At 39.2% G+C, this 21,654-nt stretch overlaps 1 protein-coding gene across 3 annotated transcripts in view; it reads left to right on the top strand.

Moving 5' to 3' along the window:
* Positions 1 to 21,654, top strand: part of LOC117396881 (collagen alpha-1(XXVII) chain B) — a 155,717-nt gene that overhangs the window by 58,017 nt on the left and 76,046 nt on the right. For all 3 annotated transcript variants that reach the window (XM_059005748.1, XM_059005745.1, XM_059005747.1), the window contains 5 exons: positions 10,448 to 10,492; positions 12,618 to 12,671; positions 14,835 to 14,879; positions 18,959 to 19,012; positions 20,809 to 20,853. In XM_059005748.1, the coding sequence (XP_058861731.1) occupies positions 10,448 to 10,492; positions 12,618 to 12,671; positions 14,835 to 14,879; positions 18,959 to 19,012; positions 20,809 to 20,853 (243 nt within the window). The remainder of the gene's footprint in view (positions 1 to 10,447; positions 10,493 to 12,617; positions 12,672 to 14,834; positions 14,880 to 18,958; positions 19,013 to 20,808; positions 20,854 to 21,654) is intronic.

Genomic DNA, 21,654 nt, shown 5'->3' with positions numbered 1-21,654 from the left:
ACACTGCTTTTATACAGACAGAGGGTTTGTAAGTAATCAACAAAAGTTGGGACACCTGTAGGAATTGTTAGCATCAACTTTCAAGGCTTAATTTACTTCCATTGCTGCAGAACAGCTGTAAGTTGTTAACCCATTACTTGTTCCCTGAAAAAGGCCTTTTTGTATAACTCTGAAATGTACATTATTTCTCAGTTTTTGGTAACCTAAACTTTTTTTTTAACCTCTGTCAGTTTACCGCTTACCTTTGTAGCATTTCAGGTTATTCACTGGACTTGAACTGCTTAAACTTCAATAAAAACTGGAAAAATGGGGGTGTTCTAAAACTTTTGACCGGTAGTGTGTGTGTGTATATATATATATATATATATATATATATATATATATATATATATTATATATATATACAGTACTGTGCAAAAGTTTTAGGCAGGTGTGAAAAAATGCTGTAAAGTAAGAATGCTTTCAAAAATAGACATGTTAATAGATTATATTTATCAATTAACTAAATGCAAAGTGAGTGAACAGAAGAAAAATCTAAATCAAATCCATATTTGGTGTGACCACCCTTTGCCTTCAAAACAGCATCAATTCTTCTAGGTACACTTGCACAAAGTCAGGAATTTGGTAGGCATATAGTCAGGTGTATGATTAAACAATTATACCAAACAGGTGCTAATGATCATCAATTCAATATGTATGTTGAAACACAATCATTAACTGGAACAGAAACAGCTGTGTAGGAGGAATAAAACTGGGTGAGGAACAGCCAAACTCAGCTAACAAGGTGAGGTTGCTGAAGACAGTTTACTGTCAAAAGTCATACACCATGGCAAGACTGAGCACAGCAACAAGACACAAGGTAGTTATACTGCACCAGCAAGGTCTCTCCCAGGCAGAAATTTCAAGGCAGACAGGGGTTTCCAGATGTGCTGTCCAAGCTCTTTTGAAGAAGCACAAAGAAACGGGCAACGTTGAGGACTGTAGACGCAGTGGTCGGCCAAGGAAACTTACTGCAGCAGATGAAAGACACATCATGCTTACTTCCCTTCGCAATCGGAAGATGTCCAACAGTGCCATCAGCTCAGAATTGGCAGAAAACAGTGGGACCCTGGTACACCCATCTACTGTCCGGAGAAGTCTGGTCAGAAGTGGCCTTCATGGAAGACTTGCGGCCAAAAAGCCATACCTCCGACGTGGAAACAAGGCCAAGCGACTCAACTATGCATGAAAACACAGGAACTGGGGTGCAGAAAAATGGCAGCAGGTGCTCTGGACTGATGAGTCAAAATTTGAAATATTTGGCTGTAGCAGAAGGCAGTTTGTTCGCCAAAGGGCTGGAGAGCGGTACACGAATGAGTGTCTGCAGGCAACAGTGAAGCATGGTGGAGGTTCCTTGCAAGTTTGGGGCTGCCTTTCTGCAAATGGAGTTGGGGATTTGGTCAGAATTAATGGTCTCCTCAATGCTGAGAAGTACAGGCAGATACTTATCCATCATGCAATACCATCAGGGAGGCATCTGATTGGCCCCAAATTTATTCTGCAGCATGACAACGACCCCAAACATACAGCGAAAGTCATTAAGAACTATCTTCTGCGTAAAGAAGAACAAGGAGTCCTGGAAGTGATGGTATGGCCCCCACAGAGCCCTGATCTCAACATCATCGAGTCTGTCTGGGATTACATGAAGAGAGAGAAGCAACTGAGGCTGCCTAAATCCACAGAAGAACTGTGGTTAGTTCTCCAAGATGTTTGGGCCAACCTACCTGCCGAGTTCCTTCAAAAACTGTGTGCAAGTGTACCTAGAAGAATTGATGCTGTTTTGAAGGCAAAGGGTGGTCACACCAAATATTGATTTGATGTAGATTTTTCTTCTGTTCACTCACTTTGCATTTTGTTAATTGATAAATATAAACTATTAACATGTCTATTTTTGAAAGCATTCTTACTTTACAGCATTTTTTCACACCTGCCTAAAACTTTTGCACAGTACTGTATATATATAAAACAAACTTGGATTGTTTTTTAAGAGAGTTCGACGTTTTATTCTTTGAAAAGTTTCTGTAAACTTGCATGACATTTTCAAACACTAAGCATACACTTCATTAATAGGGTCCATAACTGAATAGAAAACGGGCAGCAGTGTGGAGTAGAGGTTAGGGCTCTGGACTCTTGACCGGAGGGTTGTGGGTTCAATCCCCAGTGGGGGACACTGCTGTTGTACCCTTGAGCAAGGTACTTTACCTAGATTGCTCCAGTAAAAACCCAACTGTAAAAATGGGTAATTGTATGTAAAATAATATGATATCTGTATAATGTGAAATAATGTATAATGTGATATCTTGTAACAATTGTAAGTCGCCCTGGATAAGGGCGTCTGCTAAGAAATAAATAATAATAATAATAATAATAAAAACACTTTATTTCCAACCAGAAATCCAGTAAATGCTTGGATGTTTGGACAATTTGCAGCTAAACCATCCATAAACTATTAACATGGTCATCTCAAATGTATCATGGTTAGCCACTGCCAGACCATGCCTGGAATATACTGCAGCATGACAGTCAAACCCTGTTAAACTCAACAAGTCCTAGTTACACCATGAGTGGCCATGAAACAATCATGGTCAGCAATGGTATCATAGTTCACCATATGTCCGGCTACCCATAATATATATTGCAGGCTTGTTTTCCAGTCTTAATGTATATGGTATTAGATTTGACTGACAAAATGGTATTTTCTGGTATCCAGTCTATCCACAGTTGCTGGAATGTTCTTGAGACAGTTTTGTAGCCAGTGTGTCAGCAGGTTACTTTCCCTTGTTTTAAGAAGGCAGTGCCCTGTGCCACACACACACTCTGCCAAGTCACAAGGCATAGAAATGTAGACATAGAATTCAGATTCTACTTGAGAGGGGCCCAAAGTCTTGACGTGAATCCAATGGTGCGTTTCTCTCAGCACCTGGATGGAAAACAGCGTTCCAAAAATGACTGTGTGCACATGTTCATGAATATCCTGGAACGAGGGGGCTGCCTCGACCATGGAGAACAGCATGTCAAATCCAGTTAAACGAAGGCTTGGGCTTTCTCATTCATCAATTCCTGGCTATTTTTCAGGGGATGATTTTGAAAAGTTCAGGGATGAGCATGTTAATATTTTCATTTTTTTAAGTAAATTTGCTGCTGTGGAGTTGGTATGTACACTTGCATTCAGCCGTCAGTATAATTTAAATAAGTAGACCTTGATTTTGCAGTAAACCATAGGGCTCAATCTTTAAGGGTGGTTTCACAGACTCCAATTAGCACTAATCTTAAACTACAATACTGAAGATAACTTTATGTAGGCCAAGATTATTGTGAAACCTGAGGTCAATCTGTAAAGTCTATTCTTAAACTGTTAAACTAATTTCGTTAATTGCATAGATTTACATCTCAGTCGCCTTATAATTCACAGATCTTTTTGTTCATTTGGTACTTTTTGCTGTAGAAGGCACCATTTTTTTGGTGATTGCAAATACATTTCGTTAGCAATGGTGTAGCAATTCTATCATTCATATTCCTCAGAAATCTGCTGAGGTAATCGTCTTCTTGAACACAAATGGGAATTGCGGTCAGCTCTGTGCAGCCCATTCCAGCAGCGATACCTCAGCTTTGAAGCTCAGCAAAGAGTTAAAGGAAGAGCAGCTTTCTTTATCAAATCAAACCACCATATGCTTTTCATATGCGGTATAGTGTGTAAATATATTTATTTTTATAAATGTTGGTGCCAGTGTATACAGTTATTATTGGATCAAGTGCTTTTGAATTCTGGCTTTTGTACTATATATTGTAACAGGTATGACATTTTGCCATACATATTCCATGGAACAAGCCTTTCATATTCCATGGAAAGTTGCAAATGGAAAAATCAAGGGGGGAATGCTTAAAAAGCAGAATAGAAATGCGTGTTTTTTACACTTTCAGGGGACTGGGGTTTCGGCCTACAGAACCTTGCCAAACCATGTCTGCTTAAAAAAAAAAAAAAAAGTATTACTTTTCAATGTGGTATGAATTTGTGTAGCAGTAACCCCTTTTAATGAGAATTTCAGACATGTACTGCAGCAGCAGATTCCCCAGCTGTCTGAAACTCGTTGTGGTTTACAATAAGATTCACAGTTCAATACAATACAAATCTCCATGGGAGAACCCTGAACAGTTGGAGTGTTAGATGTACAAAAACAAATAAACCATAAACGTGTCACCTTGACAAACCTACCCATGTCAGCGGACATAGAAACACTGGGCTCACCTCTGACCTTCCCCGTCGATATAAGACTGAGGGAAAATGATAGGGTGGGAGAGAGAGAGAGGAAATCGCAACAATCTATTCTTTTTTCCCCTCTTAAAGTTACTGTCAACAGTACCATCGGGCAACCAAGTCTAAAGTATGCTAGTAGCTACTTCGTGATTCATTCTGAGGAGGTCTCCCAGCAAAGTAAACTGATTAAATATTTATTTTTCTTGCTGTTCACGTGTTTTCACCTTCCAGCACTGATGTGTAAACATAAGAGCCTATAGTCAATCTCCCATTTCGATATGCTTTTCCTGACTTTCAGAATAGCTCATCAAACTTTGCATAGTTCTCTTCTGTTCTGCTGGAATTTTCTAGTCTATATTGTGGGTTTATCTAACAGATAGTTCAAACAGAAAACTTTCTAAAGGTCTAGGTCTAGGTATAGGGGATGGGATTACCAGTGAATGCTCCTCGTGGTCATTTTTATACTGGCCTCATTACACATATTCCACATTGCTTTGCTTTGTCAGTGACTGCCCCATGGTAAATATGATATTAAATATGCAAATATCTATGAGTGCAGTATAGTGGGATAATAAACAGATATGTGTAATACAAAGGTATAAAGAATTCCGTTAATGCACTTATGTATATTTTCTGTCGGTATACTGCAGAGTTACATGTTGTGATAAATCCTCTCTTGTCAGGATGGCCCAGGGGTCTATCACCGCTTTTATGTGGGTGCGCCAAGAAACCCTCAGTCAGTGTATATATTTTGGCTCAGTTTGCGCACTTTTATTTACAACTAACACACAAAGAAATCAAAGATGTAAACAAAACACTACAAAACTCTCCAAAATAAACAAACCCCAAAACACCCAAGCTACAGCTATCCCAGTGTTTTTCCTTCCTGTCCTCTCCTGCTACACGTTCTCAAACAACAAACCTGTCTTCCTTTTTTTTTTATACCATGTGTCCAGGGGAAGATTGACAAAGAATCATTCAATCAACCACCTCCTGGCCACATTCCACACTCCACACTCTACCACTCACTCTCAATCAAACAATCAGCCACCGTGTGGCTGTGCAAACGGTGGCCATTGTGGTTGCAGGCTGTGCCTTCACCAAGATGGCCACCGGCCGTCAAACCTTTATCCACACACACACACACACACACACACACACACTTACACACACAGGTAGAGCCTCTGCTCTACCACAATGCGCAAGGTAAAAATTGCACATATTAGGTTATGGCCTGCAAAATTAGCAACTTTGTATGACATGAAACAAAATCTGGGGGAAAACCTTGCTTTAGGTCAACAGTATAGAGAAATGTGCTGAATTGCTTTGTGTGCACATTTTTACTTATCACTGCCAAGTGCAGTAAGTTATTTGGTTATAGTTTTATTTAATGCACTGTCAGGAAGTAAAACAACTTTGTGGTTTATCTGAGTTAATACAGATGGAGTCATTCTGTGTATACTATTATTAATTCAGATAGGTTTTTTTCTAAATTGGGGAGAAATCCGGGGGTAAAATAATTGGGCACTCTAAATTAAAATAAGCCGGGCGAGCTGTGATTGAACAGGTCAAGTTCCCAGTGTCTGATCATTATGTTCGTTACAGCAGCCTCCTGTTTCTGCTTCTGTACCCTGGAGTGCTTGCTTTGTTGATAGTACTCCGTTGCCTTAGTTTCAAGAAAAACAAGCCTTCCTTTTGACAGTTTTCAAATATATGAAAATTTGGAAAAAAAGTACAATTTCAGCTGTATGTAAGTTCATCTTTATTTGTGGTTACAGACCACAAACCCAACAGTGAATGGAAAAATTAACCAAAAAGTGCTGTTAAGAATCTTTTTTGTCTGCTTCCCAGATGTGGGGGGGGAGTCTCACAAATTACATTCAGAATGTTTCTGCAAATTATCAGAAAAAATCTTAGTCATCAGGAACGTTGTGAAATAGTCCGACTGCTTAATACAGTTTGACACTAAGAAGACGGCTGTTCTTAATACGTACCGCCACTTCTGAATTTAAAACATTTGAGTAGCACATTTTCTTTTTCCAAACTGTCAGCTGCATTTATGTGACTTTCTAGTTGTTACTTTGTTGTCCCAGCAGCACCTGCAAGATGTACGTCACAGCAGAGCACAGACTGCAACTCCCAGGAGTGCATTGCAAAAGAACTGCAACTCCCAGGAGTGCATTGCAAAAGAACTGCAACTCCCAGGAGTGCATTGCAAAAGAACTGCAACTCCCAGGAGTGCATTGCAAAAGAACTGCAACTCCCAGGAGTGCATTGCAAAAGAACTGCAACTCCCAGGAGTGCATTGCAAAAGAACTGCAACTCCCAGGAGTGCATGGCAAAAGAACTGCAACTCCCAGGAGTGCATGGCAAAAGAACTGCAACTCCCAGGAGTGCATGGCAAAAGAACTGCAACTCCCAGAGTGCATTGCAAAAGAACTGCAACTCCCAGGAGTGCATTGCAAAAGAACTGCAACTCCTAGAGTGTATTGCAAAACAGAGCGGGGGAATTTATTTTGAATGGTCCAGATCAAGTCGTGGTTAGACGAGATGAGCAGGGAGAGAGGGAAAGAGAGACAGCGGGACAGGGTGACAGAGAGAGAGAGCTGGACACCTCCACTATTTGTTTTCCATTTCAAGCACTGGATAGATAGATATAGCTTTAATATTACAGAAGGATTTTGGTTTATAAGCCCATGTTGAAAGTATCAGCTCGGTCTAAGTCCTGAGAAAAAAAATAATTTCAGGAAAAGTTACAATTAATTTTGCAACTAAACATTGGCAAGCATGGTATTAATAATGATATACAGGAATATAATCAGCCCACCAATACAACAGATAACGTATGTTCATAATAATTGTAGGAAACAATTGGAGTATGAAGACACATGACTTAATTACTGTATATCTGTTTGCATGTGTGCGTTTGCTTTCAACGCTTACTGATTGATAGTGAACTAGCTTGAGGATAACCCTTTGGAGGGCTGAAATCACAAACCGGCATATATACATATATATATATATATATATATATATATATATATATATATATATATATATATATATATATATATATATATATATATATATATATATATATATAGAATGTATATATATATATAGAATGTATATATATAGAATGTATATATATGTGCACAAACACATTGTTATTAACATGTGCAGGCAATGAAATCTAAGCATATACGTGCATTTGGTTAGTGTGTTCAGTATGAAAAATATTTAAATACAAAAAGTGTTGGTGGTAGTGTTGCCAAAAACTGGAACACAATTCAGAACATGGTGATGTCAGACCTGGAAGACAGTGGACAGACAACAGTGCTGGGATATGAATAAATGCGCTGATGCGCCGGTTTAATAATTAAACAAATAAAACAGTTGAACAAAACACAGAACAAACAAAACAGCATGTTGGCCAAGCAAATAGACAAAACACGGTGAGCACTAAACACTCAAGTATCGTTTTAATTTCTCTCTCCCGTTCTTTCGCCTTGAACACCCCACCCTGAGAGATTCGTGCATCTATATATACAGCTGTGTCGGATTCAATTACTAATTCATCATTCACTTGAATCCCAGCACGTGAACTAATTAGTGCAATTCCTGTGCTCACATACTATTACATACTTTATCTGCACGTGGAGTGATTGTGCAATCCCTGTGCCTAAATACAGCTATATATTTTAAATCATCCGTGATAACCCACGCTCCGTACACCAATACATACACACCACATACAACATACAAAAATACGCACAGGGGCGGGGCATCCTGCCACAAACCATTAATAAATCAAGCAAAATATTCTATTAAAATGAAGGGCAATGGCATTTGTTCTTTTTATTGAAACTTTTTATTCAGCTCAGTTGCTCAGACTGTAGTTACTGCTTCTCCTGCTGTAACCAATTGGGCTCCTCTGCTGTAATCAGAGTGATTGCTGTCGACAGTGTAATGTATTATGACTTGGCAGAGCCGAGCTGTGGCTATAGATTCTGCTATTTGTGCTGTAAGGCAGGTTTGGCTCATGGAAACAATCTGTGTGAGATGGTGGCCTAGACAATACAGGAATGTTCCTCCTAAGCATTTTATTTAAACCGTGAATCACACACATTCAGGAAATCTGTCGGGCTTTCCCAAATTGGTTCATCTAACTTCCAAAGTCATTTAAATCAGATTTATTACATAAAAATAAAGTCTGGAGTCTTTGAGCCTGGAGGTCAGTGGTAAAATTACTTGATGGGTGTCCGTCTAGAAATAATGTGGGGCTGCAGTGCTATGATGCCCGTGGCTTCATAGGAGGTGACAGTACTGCAGAGGTGACTATACCAAGGCACTGTCATGTACCCATGGCACTTTGGACTAAACTTCAAACAAGTCTTCATTTCCTCTACCCATGGGAGCTGGGAGGCCCCTTCAATGACATGTTGCATCTTTAACACTAGAACTACCGGGCGAACATAAATACCTAGAAGTACCACAGCAGTCTTTTTTACGTTTTAAATCTACTGCAGCGCCGCACACTACGAAACTGTTCTGTGTTAAATGCAGTCAAAACAGCGTGTTTATTTTAACATACCAAACATAGCGCTTACCTTTAATTCTGATTTCCTCACTTGTATTTTCCCATAATTTCTTTGTCAATCAGATGTTCCCCCATCTTGCCTGTGATATTTGGAGCGTAAACACTCTGTGGAGCAATAGAAAATAGTGCCTGCGATTTGTTTGTTTGACTGTTTTATACAAGTGTTTTCTGTTTACCCTTTTATTTTGTGCCTCTATTTTGTGCCTCTTTTAGTTTTGACTCTATTAGCTATTCAACACTAATTTCCATCTCCAGTCTTGCAATAGCTGGTTTGGTACACTATTATTAAGTAACTTTTTTTCTGTTTGTTTTTCAATATAACCACGCCTAAGACTCTGCAGTCCTACGTTGTATTGGTCTATTCATTTTAATTTAATAATTTTTACAGCTATTGATAGATAAATCACGTCTGAAAATGTCTCCTGTAGCTATTCAAAACAAGTATGAAGCTCTCAAGTTCAGCAGCACTAAAGCCAAACCCACTGTTTTTACTATGACAGTCAAAATGACAGCTGCGGTAGTTCTAGGTAGACCGTATTATATCTCCATAAGTTTCTGTAACCCTGGGTCTACTGATGCTTTGAGATGTTTAATATATATATATTTAGGAAAAGTCAAAAAAGCACAGGTGCCTCAGTGGAGAAAAATGCATTTAAAAACTGTGATGCGCCAAAGACAGCTCCGGTAGTTCTAGTGTTAATGGTGTGTTTCCATCTGCACCGTGAACCGAGCTGTACACAACATCTCATTCCAATATTAAACTGGAAGGGTGCCGGTCCCATCTGCAGTCTACAATCCAATCTGCAACCAGACATGACACAAGGTCAACCGCTGTCATTTATAAATGAGTTCACCTTCCTCCTGTTTTTTCTTGATTAGTATACGGTAATTCATTCACAGCCCTACTTCGTTCTGCATAAATGATTACATTGTACGCTCATAAGGTAACCTGGTAAAGACTTCAGGTAACCTGGCTTTGGCATAATTGCTTTATAATGACTTGCTGCTTACAATGATAACAGTATCATTTCTAGTAGTACAGTTGTGCTGTTGCAATGTTTTTGCCTTTTGATTTCACATCAGATTGTTAGAACCAACATGACAAATGTTAACCTCAAGAGACGATGAACAAAACCTACACCTTGGGGGGTGGGGGTAATGCTTACGGGAAAACCCAGCTGGAACTGGTACTGGAAAATATTTGTGGTAACAGTAGACTGATTTCTCAGAAATGTATTGTATAAATGTATGTATACTGCTTTAACCAACAGATTTATTCAATTCAGTAACCAAAGATGCTTGTTTTTTTATGAGCACTGTAAAAGTAGACTGCTCTACGTCTTCTACAGAAAAACTGTTCCTGTTGCCTAGCAACTCCCACAGGTTCTTGGTCCTTCTGTTGATTCAGATACATCGGTTCTGAATGGGTTCTGAATGGTATAGGTGTGGAACTCATGGCTGTCTTCAGACTAACACTAAAAACCAAGGACCTCTCTTGTATTGTATGCACTTTCTACAAATCAGTTTATATGTGTGTCCTTTTTTTCCTACAGGGACATAAAGGCCACCCTGGATCTCCAGGACACCCAGGAGAACCAGTGAGTATTCGTTATTGTTTCAAAGAAAGCACTGGCAGCACCCAGCCCTTTGACATGTCCAACAGTACACTCAACTCTTCACTGTCAGTATTTTTGACCTTAAGATTAAAAATGAAGTGAAAATAAAATAAATCTGTGCCATTTTTCCTTCATGCAGTGCTTTTCTCTGTAACAGTACAAATTATTATTTGTTTTTTTAGCAGACGCCTTTATCCAAGGCGACTTACAGAGACTAGGGTGTGTGAACTATGCATCAGCTGCAGAGTCACTTACAATTACATCTCACCCGAAAGACGGAGCACAAGGAGGTTAAGTGACTTGCTCAGGGTCACACAATGAGTCAGTGGCTGATGTGGGATTTGAACCGGGGACCTCCTGGTTACAAGCCCTTTTCTTTAACTACTGGAACACACAGCCTCCTTAATGAAACAAACCCTCAGTCTCCCGAACCAGGCAGGACCTCTCTTCGAAAGCAGCTGTCTGTTTGCTTGCAGCTTACATTTCTAATGCACCTGCTGCGTCAGCATAAAACCATTATACTTTGCTTGTGTTATTTTCTTCAAGTATAATTAAGCCAAAACGTCTGCATTAATCCATACTGTACGTTAGTAATCATGTATGATCTGAGACAGACCAATACACTTTACTACCAAGCTATTATTCCGCTCCAGCACAATGTCCATTTATGACTGGCTTCAGAATTGAAGATTTCTCAGCACAGATACATATACAGCACTTGGAGCCTTGAAATTTGGAAAGATAGAAGGCAGTTTATACTGTGTCATAAGTCAAGTATGAATACTGAAAGCAACGCATTTTCATTTCTGAACCTGCTGTGACTCGCATACACTACCTTGTGGATTTCAAGAAGCATAGCAGATACAGGTACTCTGTTAATAATAATAATAATAATAATAATAATAATAATAATAATAATAATAATAATAATAATAATAATAATAATATGTATCTGCTTCATGTGACAAAAATATCAGACATGGATTATTAATAAAAAAAAATTAAAGCACCCACAGGACTTGACTGAAGAAATGAAAGAAAAGAACTGGTCTTAGGGAGTGCTTGCCAGGCAGAATCTGGTATATAAAGAATTACATATTTAGGAATCAGTTCTGTCTGTTGTTTAAAATACCAGTAAGAGGGGAGGGGGGAGGGGGGGGAGGGGGAAGGGGGAAGGGGGAAGGGGGGAGGGGGAAGAGGGGGAAGAGGGGGAAGGGGGGAGGGGGGGAGGGGGAAGGGGGGAGGGGGGGAGGGGGAAGAGGGGGAAGAGGGGAGGGGGGAGGGGAGAGGGGAGGGGGGAGGGGAGGGGAGGGGGGAGGGGAGGGGAGGGGAGGGGGGAAGAGGAGAGGGGGGTGGGGGGGGATAATGTGTCAATCACTGTTGTATGTAAACACATTGAACCTCCAAGTCGGTCCTTTTAATCATTGAATAAACGTGGCACTTTGAATTTCAGTTTAAAATAAGTTATGTGGAGGATAATTAACACCACAGTAAATATGAGCAGTAGATGAGTCAACATCTGTAAAGTAACACAAATATTCAGCCTCTTCCTGCAATCAACACACATAAAGCATGCATGGTTTGAGCTGGTGACAAAGCGTTTAAGCGCTGCTTTCATGTTACTGTGTTTCCTCAAAACAGAGGATAACATTCAGCCCTGGGGGCGTACAAGGCTACCTTTCTGGAAGCCTGAGTTTGAATTCTTCTTTATATATTTGGTAACCCATGAGAGCGGAGAGTTTGCATAATGGTTGGCTGTTTGACAGGAGTCAGGCCCATGTTAAAGGATATTACACATGAATGCATTTGCACTTAAAGAATGTTGGCAGCACCTTCCTTTTTGCTGAAACAGTTCCGTATGGTTTACACATAGCTAGGCACATCTGAAAAAACCAACAGCAAAGTAGCACCTTATTTCTGGTAAGGGCCCCCCCATCCAAAAACAATATTGACCAAACACAAAGGTCTTTCTATTGAAAATGATCGGGTTTCCACTGTGATTTATAGAACTGTACTTGTCTTTCATAAGGAATCCCTGATCAGAACTTGGGATGTTTCTCTTAATTGTGGCTGTTTGCGTAATTCATTTATTTTTGTTTCTTTTTAGGGGGAACGTGGCCCGGATGGAAGCCCAGGTGCCAAAGGTTATCCTGGCAGGCAGGTGCAGTAAATCTTATCATGCTGTGCTGGCTAATGCACAAAGTAGTGATTTGAGTATGGTGGGAGATCTATTATTATTATTATTATTATTATTATTATTATTATTATTATTATTATTATTAATAATTTTAGAGTACCAGGTCATTTTTGCAATGGAAGGGTTTAAGAACTTGAAAAGTTAGCGCATATTATTATCTGATGAACCTGTAAGATTGCTTTTGTATTTACCTCCTTTTTTTAGGTTTGACATTTCTGTATTAAATGAAGAGGCACATGAAAGAAGAGCACATGTTACATTTCAGCCTGTTCTGTGGCCACGGAATCTACACATGACACTAAAATATAATGTCCCATGCCCAAGAAAAATAAAATTACAAAATGGGCCTACCAATCCCTTTTGAGATTATCCTCGTGAAACGTCTGTGCAGTTTCTGGATACAGAATTATCTACCAACTGAGTGACAGTGACAGTCAGTTGTGATGTCTTGTTAATCACATCTATCTTAAACGGGGAGATCCGGCTTTCATATATTACAGAATACATATATATAACAAATGAATCGGTCACTTGAGGGACAACCCATTGGCAAGTTTATGGGTTTTTATATATAGTTGAAATGGACTTGTTTTGTTAACCACCCTCATGGTAAACAGTGGTGATCTTAGCAATATCTCACCCAGTGTCTGAGAGTACTGTATAGTGTGATTTTAGCCTGCAGTTCTAACCAGCATCTATTGAATTCTGACTTGACCCCATTAGTGCCGTCCAACAAGCTATACAAAGGGAGTCTATTCTGAAGGCCCCTGCTGCCTTGCACAGAGGCACTAGGATATCTCTTGAAACAGCGCTTTTGGAAATATTCTTTAAATAAAAACAAAGAATAAAGTCTAATGCTTCATCTTGAGTTGGGAAGTCAGAAAACTGGCAGTATCATATTTTATACAAACACTATTAACTCTATTGGCAACGGTTGACACGGTATCTCTCTCCTCATAGGATGGTTCTTGTTGGCAGGATAACAGTACAGTACAGTGTACAGGCTTGTAAAGGATGGTCCTTCAGCAGGGAAATTCACAGTCCCCTGTACCACGGTTTACACTTTTAAATTGGTCTTTAGCACCCTCTACCATCCAAAATACAAGACACCGTACTTTGAGGTCGTTCTGGTAGAAAAGTAATCTAACTTGAAATATTGGCTTGCAAAGCTCAAGTCATTTTCCTAGAATGAAATGGTCTCACGATGGCATGTAGCAACGATAGCTGGACCAACTTGACTTGCTGTCATTCACTTGTGATATTATAATATTGATTTGTTATTGATTTAGAAAAAAGATCAGCGTATTATACTTTGACACATGAAATTACTATAATATACTTTGACACATGACATTACTGTATATACAATGTATTTGAATTCAGTAAGTCTAATTATACAATTGCAGGGATTAATTCAAGCAGTCTTTTAATTAGGAGGAAATTACAACATTTTAAGCAAACAAGAAATTACTTACAAGCCTCTAAATTTAAATGTGTGATCTTGTAACTTCATAGGGTGTGTTTCTCCCTTCTGAAGCTTTGTGTAACCCAGTTTTTTACTATGTTGATGATGGGGTTCTGAACTTAAACTTTATTCAGTTGCCTTCATATGGAAATTTGAAAAAACAAAACAACAATGAGGGTGGCGCGGTGGTTAGCGCTGCTGCCTCACAGCTACGGGGTCCTGGGTTCGATTCCGGCCTCAGCCTGTGTGGAGTTTGCATGTTCTCACCGTGTTTGCGTGGGTTTTCTCCGGGTACTCCGGTTTCTTCCCACAGTCCAAAGACATGCTGGCTAGGTGGATTGGCCTCTCTAAATTGCCCCTTAGTTGCCCTGCGATGGACTGGCGTCCCATCCAGTGTGTAGTCCTGTCTTGCGCCCTGTGTCTGCCTTTTTTATTTTTATTTGGTGCTACAGAATCCTGTGTAAGGAACAAACATACAAGAACAGGCCTTGCTCAGTAGTGCATTCTTTCTGAAGTGATGCTTTAAACATTTCCAGAACTAACATGTTAATGTTCAGTGGTTTTAATGTAATAATAAACTGAGGTTTTAAAGTATAAACACAACAATACTTTGACAGTTTAGTAAAATCTTCCAACTACGTTATACTTTTCATCTGTTTTAGGGGTTACCAGGACCAATAGGAGATCTGGGGCCTAAAGGTTCTCGGGTAAGTAAAACAAGCTGTTTGCCTCATCACTCTACATAAAGGAAGTGATGTAGAAACTTGAGCACAACGTAGGCTAAGCAACCTTGCCTGTAGCGGCGCAAGTGGTAGACAGTAAGGCCTCCTTCTCCTTTTATGAGCTCACAGCTAGAGTCCTGTACTACTGTGGGCTTCCGTTTATTAAAAAGTAATGCTGTTTTGATCACAGTATTTTATAGGCAGTGCTAATGGATTTAGCCATTGCTGCTGTTTACCAAGTTTAGGAGTGCTATCAAAAAGGATGACTGTCAGTTGTATGTTGTCTTTCAATTAAGACATACCAGAAACTACATTGGGGTAATCTCAAGGGTCACATCTGGTTGTATGACCTTTATTAGTCTAAGTTATTGTAATAGTTGTTACATTAGGTAAAACCTGTATCGGGTTAGTAACAGGTTCTGCAAGACCTAGCTCATATTAATAGGGCACATAGCAAACACTTTGATAAGGTTTCATTTCAGAGCCATACAATGCAACATCTGCTTTCTTTTTTACATGATTTGTTAAGTAAATGTATGTGTTGTTATGGTAATAAACCAAAGCGACCAAAATAACCCTTTAATCAGGATTGCCAGTTGAAATGGAATAAGCTACAGATTTTGTTTCAGGTTGAATCATTATAATAATGGCAGGAATTCAAGAAGAATGTTTGTTTCAGTGGGCTTGTCTGAAAAGGCAACTACAAAGTGTTTGTAATCTTGAGCAGTTTAAATGTGTATGAGATATCCAGCCATCATTGCAAATTGACCTGACATTTCCAATTGATCATAATATAATTAGGAATTAGTAATGTGGATAATGTGTGTATAATGTGATTGCTTAATTCTTGAGGTATTCACGTTGAAAGCTAATAGCGATGTTTCACTAGCCAGCCTGTTATCTAACTGAGCTAGATGTAATTCTCAAACATAATACTACGTTTATATGTAAGATCCGAGTGTCAGCACAGCAGTGTTTTTAAGGTGGAATTACAAGTTGAAGTTTTATGTTTCTGTTGCTTTCTTCAGGTGCAGTCTTGTGGTTTCACCTTAAATGACCTTTGTTTTGACCTCTAACTCCATGTATCAAGGGAAATGACAAATGCTAGGTCAGGCTTGGTTTGACTCCCAATGATGTATGGTCAAGTAACTCGGTATCAGTATATGTTTTGTGGGGGTTTTCGGTTTCTTCTTTTTTTTTTTTTATCCACTGATCTTAAATTACACTTGAAGAACCTAGATAAACATCCTTTGACTACTGTAATTTACATCTTAACACTCTCTAGAAACACTCTTGAGTAACCCATAACAAGAACACATTTGAAAATGACTGCATGAAGACACACACCACAATCCTTTAACCTGGGGGGGGGGGGGGGGGGGTTCCTTGAAAGTGAGCAATTTGGGAGACATTTTATGATGCAGGAGAGTGAGAAAATAGCAGTGAACGACTACAGAAAGTATTGGAAGATTAGACCAAAACTTCAGACATAAACTTGTTTGTTTTTTTTAGTTCATACAGTTTGTGGTTTGCTGGCTGTTGAACGGGTGCTAACCAAGGTTTTTCTTGTGTTTTGAAGATTTTGCTACTGCATTTATGTATTTATTTTATACAGATTTTCAAGACAAATGCTGTAGATCTTGAATAAAAAATTTTTCCCCCTTGTGTTTAATCACTTCCTGTGTGGTAAATCACCTGCCCTGATTGCAACTAGACCATTGTAAACTGGCAGGAAGTGATTTTGTACTAGGAAGCAGCTTGAACTTTCACTTGTATAGCATTGTCATGGAAATACCTTCATAACTGAAACTGAAGTATAAAATACAAGCAAAGAACCAACACATCTTCAATAAAAAGGGATTTGGTATAATACTAATAAGAGGTTTAAAAAAAAGTTTTTAAAACTTGGTTAGCAGCACTCATTTTAATGTGATTTGTTTTACGTACTTACTCTTAAAATTGATTGTTTTCAGTGTAAACACTCTGTTTCCCTTGTCTGTCTGGAAGCAGAATGCCAAGCAAAATCATCCAGCTGTATCTGACCATGCCAACAAGCTTAAGAAAACTGCCTGATTTATTAAAGGAGCAGTGTAACTTAAACAGACACTTTACAGCAGTTTATTATTCATCATTGCGTATAGGTCAGTCAGTTACAGATTGTTGGATAGTGGAAGACGTTCAGTGGAAGATATTCTTTTGATTTTGACAGCCGCTAAACAGTAAAGTGTGTTAGTCAACCAGTTTGTGATTTCATGAACTGGTACCTGGGAAGCAGCACAGATTGATGGGGTTGCTGGAAGAAGTGAATTATGATGGCAGGGAAAGTTGGAAGCAGAGTTGTGTATCTTGGATGCTGAAGAGAAGGGTTTTTGAGTCTTGTAACGGTGGTACTGTCCCTATGTGCAATTGGAGGAAATTTAGATACGATATGAGATTTCTGGCCTTAGAAAAATTATTGCTGGGGGCTCCCGAGTGGTGCATCCGGTAAAAGGCACTCCCCGTTGAGTGCAGGATGCACCCTAAAGCCTTGAGGTCTCCGGTTCGAGTCCAGGCTATTCCACTGCCGACCGTGGATGGGAGTGCCAAGGGGGCCACATTTAGCCAAGCGCCGCCCGGAGGGGGGGGGGGGGTCCTCTGCTCACTGTGCACCAGCAACCCCTGTAGACTGGCCGGGCGCCTGCGGGCCTTCCTGTAAGTTGCCCTGAGCTGCATGGTCCTCTGACACTGTAGCTCTGAGGTGGCTGCATGGCGGGCCTGCAGAGTGAAAAAGAAGCGGACGGCTGACGGCACACTTTTCGGAGGACGCGTGTGTCCGTCTTCGTCCTTCATGTGCCGCAGGTGCCAAAAACTAAAAGTGGTTTACATTATTTTGACAAAATGTATCTAGAGTGTGTCGCGCTACGTGAAGTGGCTGAAAACCAGGACTTTCATACTTAACTAAACCCTTAATTGAACTAATAATTAGCTTATTTAGGCCTTTTTACTTGATTTAAACAGAGATTTCAGCTTAACTAAAATGTTATAAATAACTTAAAATATGTAACTTTGTATGAGCAGAGAAGAATTGAAAAGGTCTAATTAAGCTAATTATTAGTTCAATTAAGGGCATAGTTAAGTAATTCGCTCAGCTGGAATGAAAACCAGAAGACACGGGTGTGAAAATCACCTATATATATATATATATATATATATATATATATATATATATATATATATATATATATATATATATATATATATATATATATATATATACACGTTTTAAAATACACACAACAGACAATTGCTCAAATATTTGACTGTAATATGCAACCAAATAGAAGTAACAAAGCAATTTTCATATAACAATGCCTGCTTTATTATGTGAGATATGTTTAGAATTATTACAGTGCATTACTGTCCTAGTGCTGTACTGCAAAACTGTTCAATTAGATGTAGTGCCAAGTTTATTACATGCACATGTTTACCCATAACTAGTAAAAGAAAAACCTGTTGTTTACTATAAAAAGGTTATCTGTTTTGACTATTAAATATATGTATATCATGAAAATAATAGTTTTTATTCATTTTATGCCAACATCAATTATTCGGTCAGTGCTTGTCATATGTTAACATGTTTAATTCATGAAACAATGCATATTTACCTGAGCATGGCATTCTTATCATTTCTAAGCAATTCCTTATCTTGCCAGGAAGGGATGACTTGCTTAAACGTGCAGGCCATTTTGTTTTGTTCTGTTGTTTTTTAGTTGCAGGAGCAAAGACGGGGGATTCAAAGACAAGCTTTAACCACTTTTCCCCACCATCATCTGCAGCGCTGTTGGAGAAACCCCCCCTTGATCCCTGGTGTGAGGGTATGTGCCCTTGGACTACATCGTGGAAGCCAGCACCATGCAGTCCATGGGCATATACACTTGCCTCAAGGCTTAGTTCATCATGGAGACTTCCTCTGCGGCGTTCGGAGGGCAGCACTGGACCAAGCTAAGATAGCTGCTTTGACATGACAGCCGTCGCTAGGATATAATGAGGTTCGTCATTTAACTTGTCTTCCTTTCTCTCTGCAGGGCTTTATAGGAATCCCAGGGCTTTTCGGGCTGCCTGGACCTGATGGAGAAAGAGTAAGTTTTAATTTTGATACAGTAGATCTATATAGTGATTTAAATAAGCGATGAGGCGACCAGGTGTGTGTGTTGTGAAGTTACACATTGCTAGGTGTGATAGCCACCTAGCTGTGCGGTACTTTCCCAGCAATCTTGAAGTGTCTTATTGCAACAGTGAAGTGACCCATTCCAGAAGAATAGTTGCTTGGTGATAAGGCTCAGAAGATCCAACCACTCCGCTGCTGTCAAACAGCAGCACTGCTTGGAATCTTATACAGCCAATCCGAGTGGTCTGTTCACCCGCGCCATTTTATAATTCAAAGGCAGTGAAAAGGAACACCTGAGATATCCACCACTGTGTTTTATTTTTCACTGGACTCGTTTAAAACAAGCTATTTTGGGAACATTGAGCACAGAAATAAAAATCTGAGAATCCAGAGACAGTTTCCACATTAAATGACTTTTAGGGCTGACCAATATTTTGTTGTCTTATTTTTTTTATTATTTTTTTTTAATACAAAGAATGTGTTTTCTATATATAGACATCTGTTGCGGAAATTGAGCAACATTATTGTCTCGCTGACAATTATTTATAGTTGTCCCCTTGGGGGATAAAACTGAAACCTCAGGCAGGGATTATTTGCATTATTCAATCCCTTTCTGAATTGCGCAGTGACATGAGTTTTTAATTTTAAACAATTATATTGCCCTCTAATCCAGAAATTTATATAAAATATAAAGGTTTTCCTCTACATCCGCTATAGGAATGTAATGTTTTAAAAAAAATATATAATGTTAATTGTTATGATGGATTTCTTTGGTGACAAGACAACACCTCTTTATTAATCAGTTCTCAACTTAGTCATTATTATTATTATTTGTTTATTTAGCAGACGCCTTTATCCAAGGCGACTTACAGAGACTAGGGTGTGTGAACTATGCATCAGTTGCAGCGTCACTTACAACTACGTCTCACCCGAAAGATGGAGCACAAGGAGGTTAAGTGACTTGCTCAGGGTCACACAATGAGTCAGTGGCTGAGGTGGGATTTGAACTGGGGACCTCCTGGTTACAAGCACTTTTCTTTAACTACTGGACCACACAGCCTCCCATCTGTTTATTTATTTCCATATATATTTTAGTATGCTGCAATCCTCTGGTAAATTGAAACCTAATATTTGCTCAGTTGTTTCCAGTTGTGACTGAAACAAACTTTGCAACAGGGAAATACAACTTTGATATATTCCAGAATGCACGTCAGGGATGCCATTTGCCTTTCAAATTATACAATCATGGGTGGAATTGTCCAGCTACACAAACGTGTGTACTACATAATGTAGGTGTTTTAAAATGAAGGCTATAGGTTATGACTGGTAAGGGCTAATGTCAATAGAGGAACCATTGTCTCAGAGTGTGGTGCAGTATGAAGCACTTCTAACACATGGAATTATACCGAATTGTTAGATGTAGCAGCAGGTTCTTCTGATAGTATTTGCTCAGGATCAACTAGAGTTGGAATTTCAAACATTCACATCGTGCTGGGTTATATCTGGAGAGTCACTTGGGGGATGTGACAAGAGCTGTTTGAGATACGATGATGATGATGATGATGATGGATTAGCTTCTTCATACACTGAACATAGCTAATCCGAATGGTATCTTGGGTGGATCATTCTCGAAGGTGTCCATTCTGAATACCCTTTATACTCGTATATTAATGATATAATTTTTTTATGATCTTTTATGGTGGTCTCCCAGATCCTTTGCATTTGTGTTAAACCCATTTTTTTTTCTTTTCTTTCTTTCCATTAAAGGGTATCGCTGGAGCTCCGGGGAAGAGGGGCAAGATGGGTAGGCCGGTAAAGTTTTCTCCCAACATACTTTATAGATAATTATTAATGAATATTCTTGAACAATGCTTTGAAAAGCTTGGCTACTAAACACATTCTTGTCTAATTGTTTGTTTTGCAAGGTCCAGACACGTCCTCACAGCTTTTCTTCCACGTGCACACCTACTCTGGAACCCTTTTTTTTTATCAGTCCACTCAGGGTTTATCTCCACAGTCTGTACAATTACAACCTTTTTTGGCTTTGTATTCAAAGTGTGTGGCAGTGTATTTGGTGGGCCCCCAAAGTAATGTAATAAAACAAATTATTGCAGAAGGAGCTTGCATGAGTCATATATTTTGAAAGCTTTCCAGACCTTTTTTTTTTTTTGCCTAACATCCAGGAGAGGGTTACAAATATGCGGTCAGTGTCTATTCTAAACAAGTTCCTGACTCTGATGTAGAATCCTGATAAACATCTCCGTGTTTATTCTTAAACTGTCAACACGTGGTGCTCTTAAAGAGCTTATTTCAGGCTAGACAGGCCAACTAACAAATGGGCCTTTGCTTTTCAAAGGCTTCATTCACATTGCTCACAGCAACATCGCCTAGTTTACAGTTCACAATACACTATTATACCCACTTCAATAGTCTGAATCACGACCGGAGGTGTGGTGCCCAGGTGTTGTGGACTGTAAAGCAAAGCAGGGTTTCTGTGTTATGGCTTTGAGCTTTTTATCCACGGATGAGGTTTGAACAGATTTGCAATGACCGCCGTTTGCAGTAAATATGTTGAACGCTAAATTCTTTGAAAATCCAGTCACCAGCATAGCA

This window comes from Acipenser ruthenus, chromosome 31 (assembly GCF_902713425.1).
Source record: "Acipenser ruthenus chromosome 31, fAciRut3.2 maternal haplotype, whole genome shotgun sequence".
NCBI classification, from domain to species: Eukaryota; Metazoa; Chordata; class Actinopteri; order Acipenseriformes; family Acipenseridae; genus Acipenser; species Acipenser ruthenus.
This window is presented reverse-complemented; position numbering and strand designations above follow the sequence as displayed.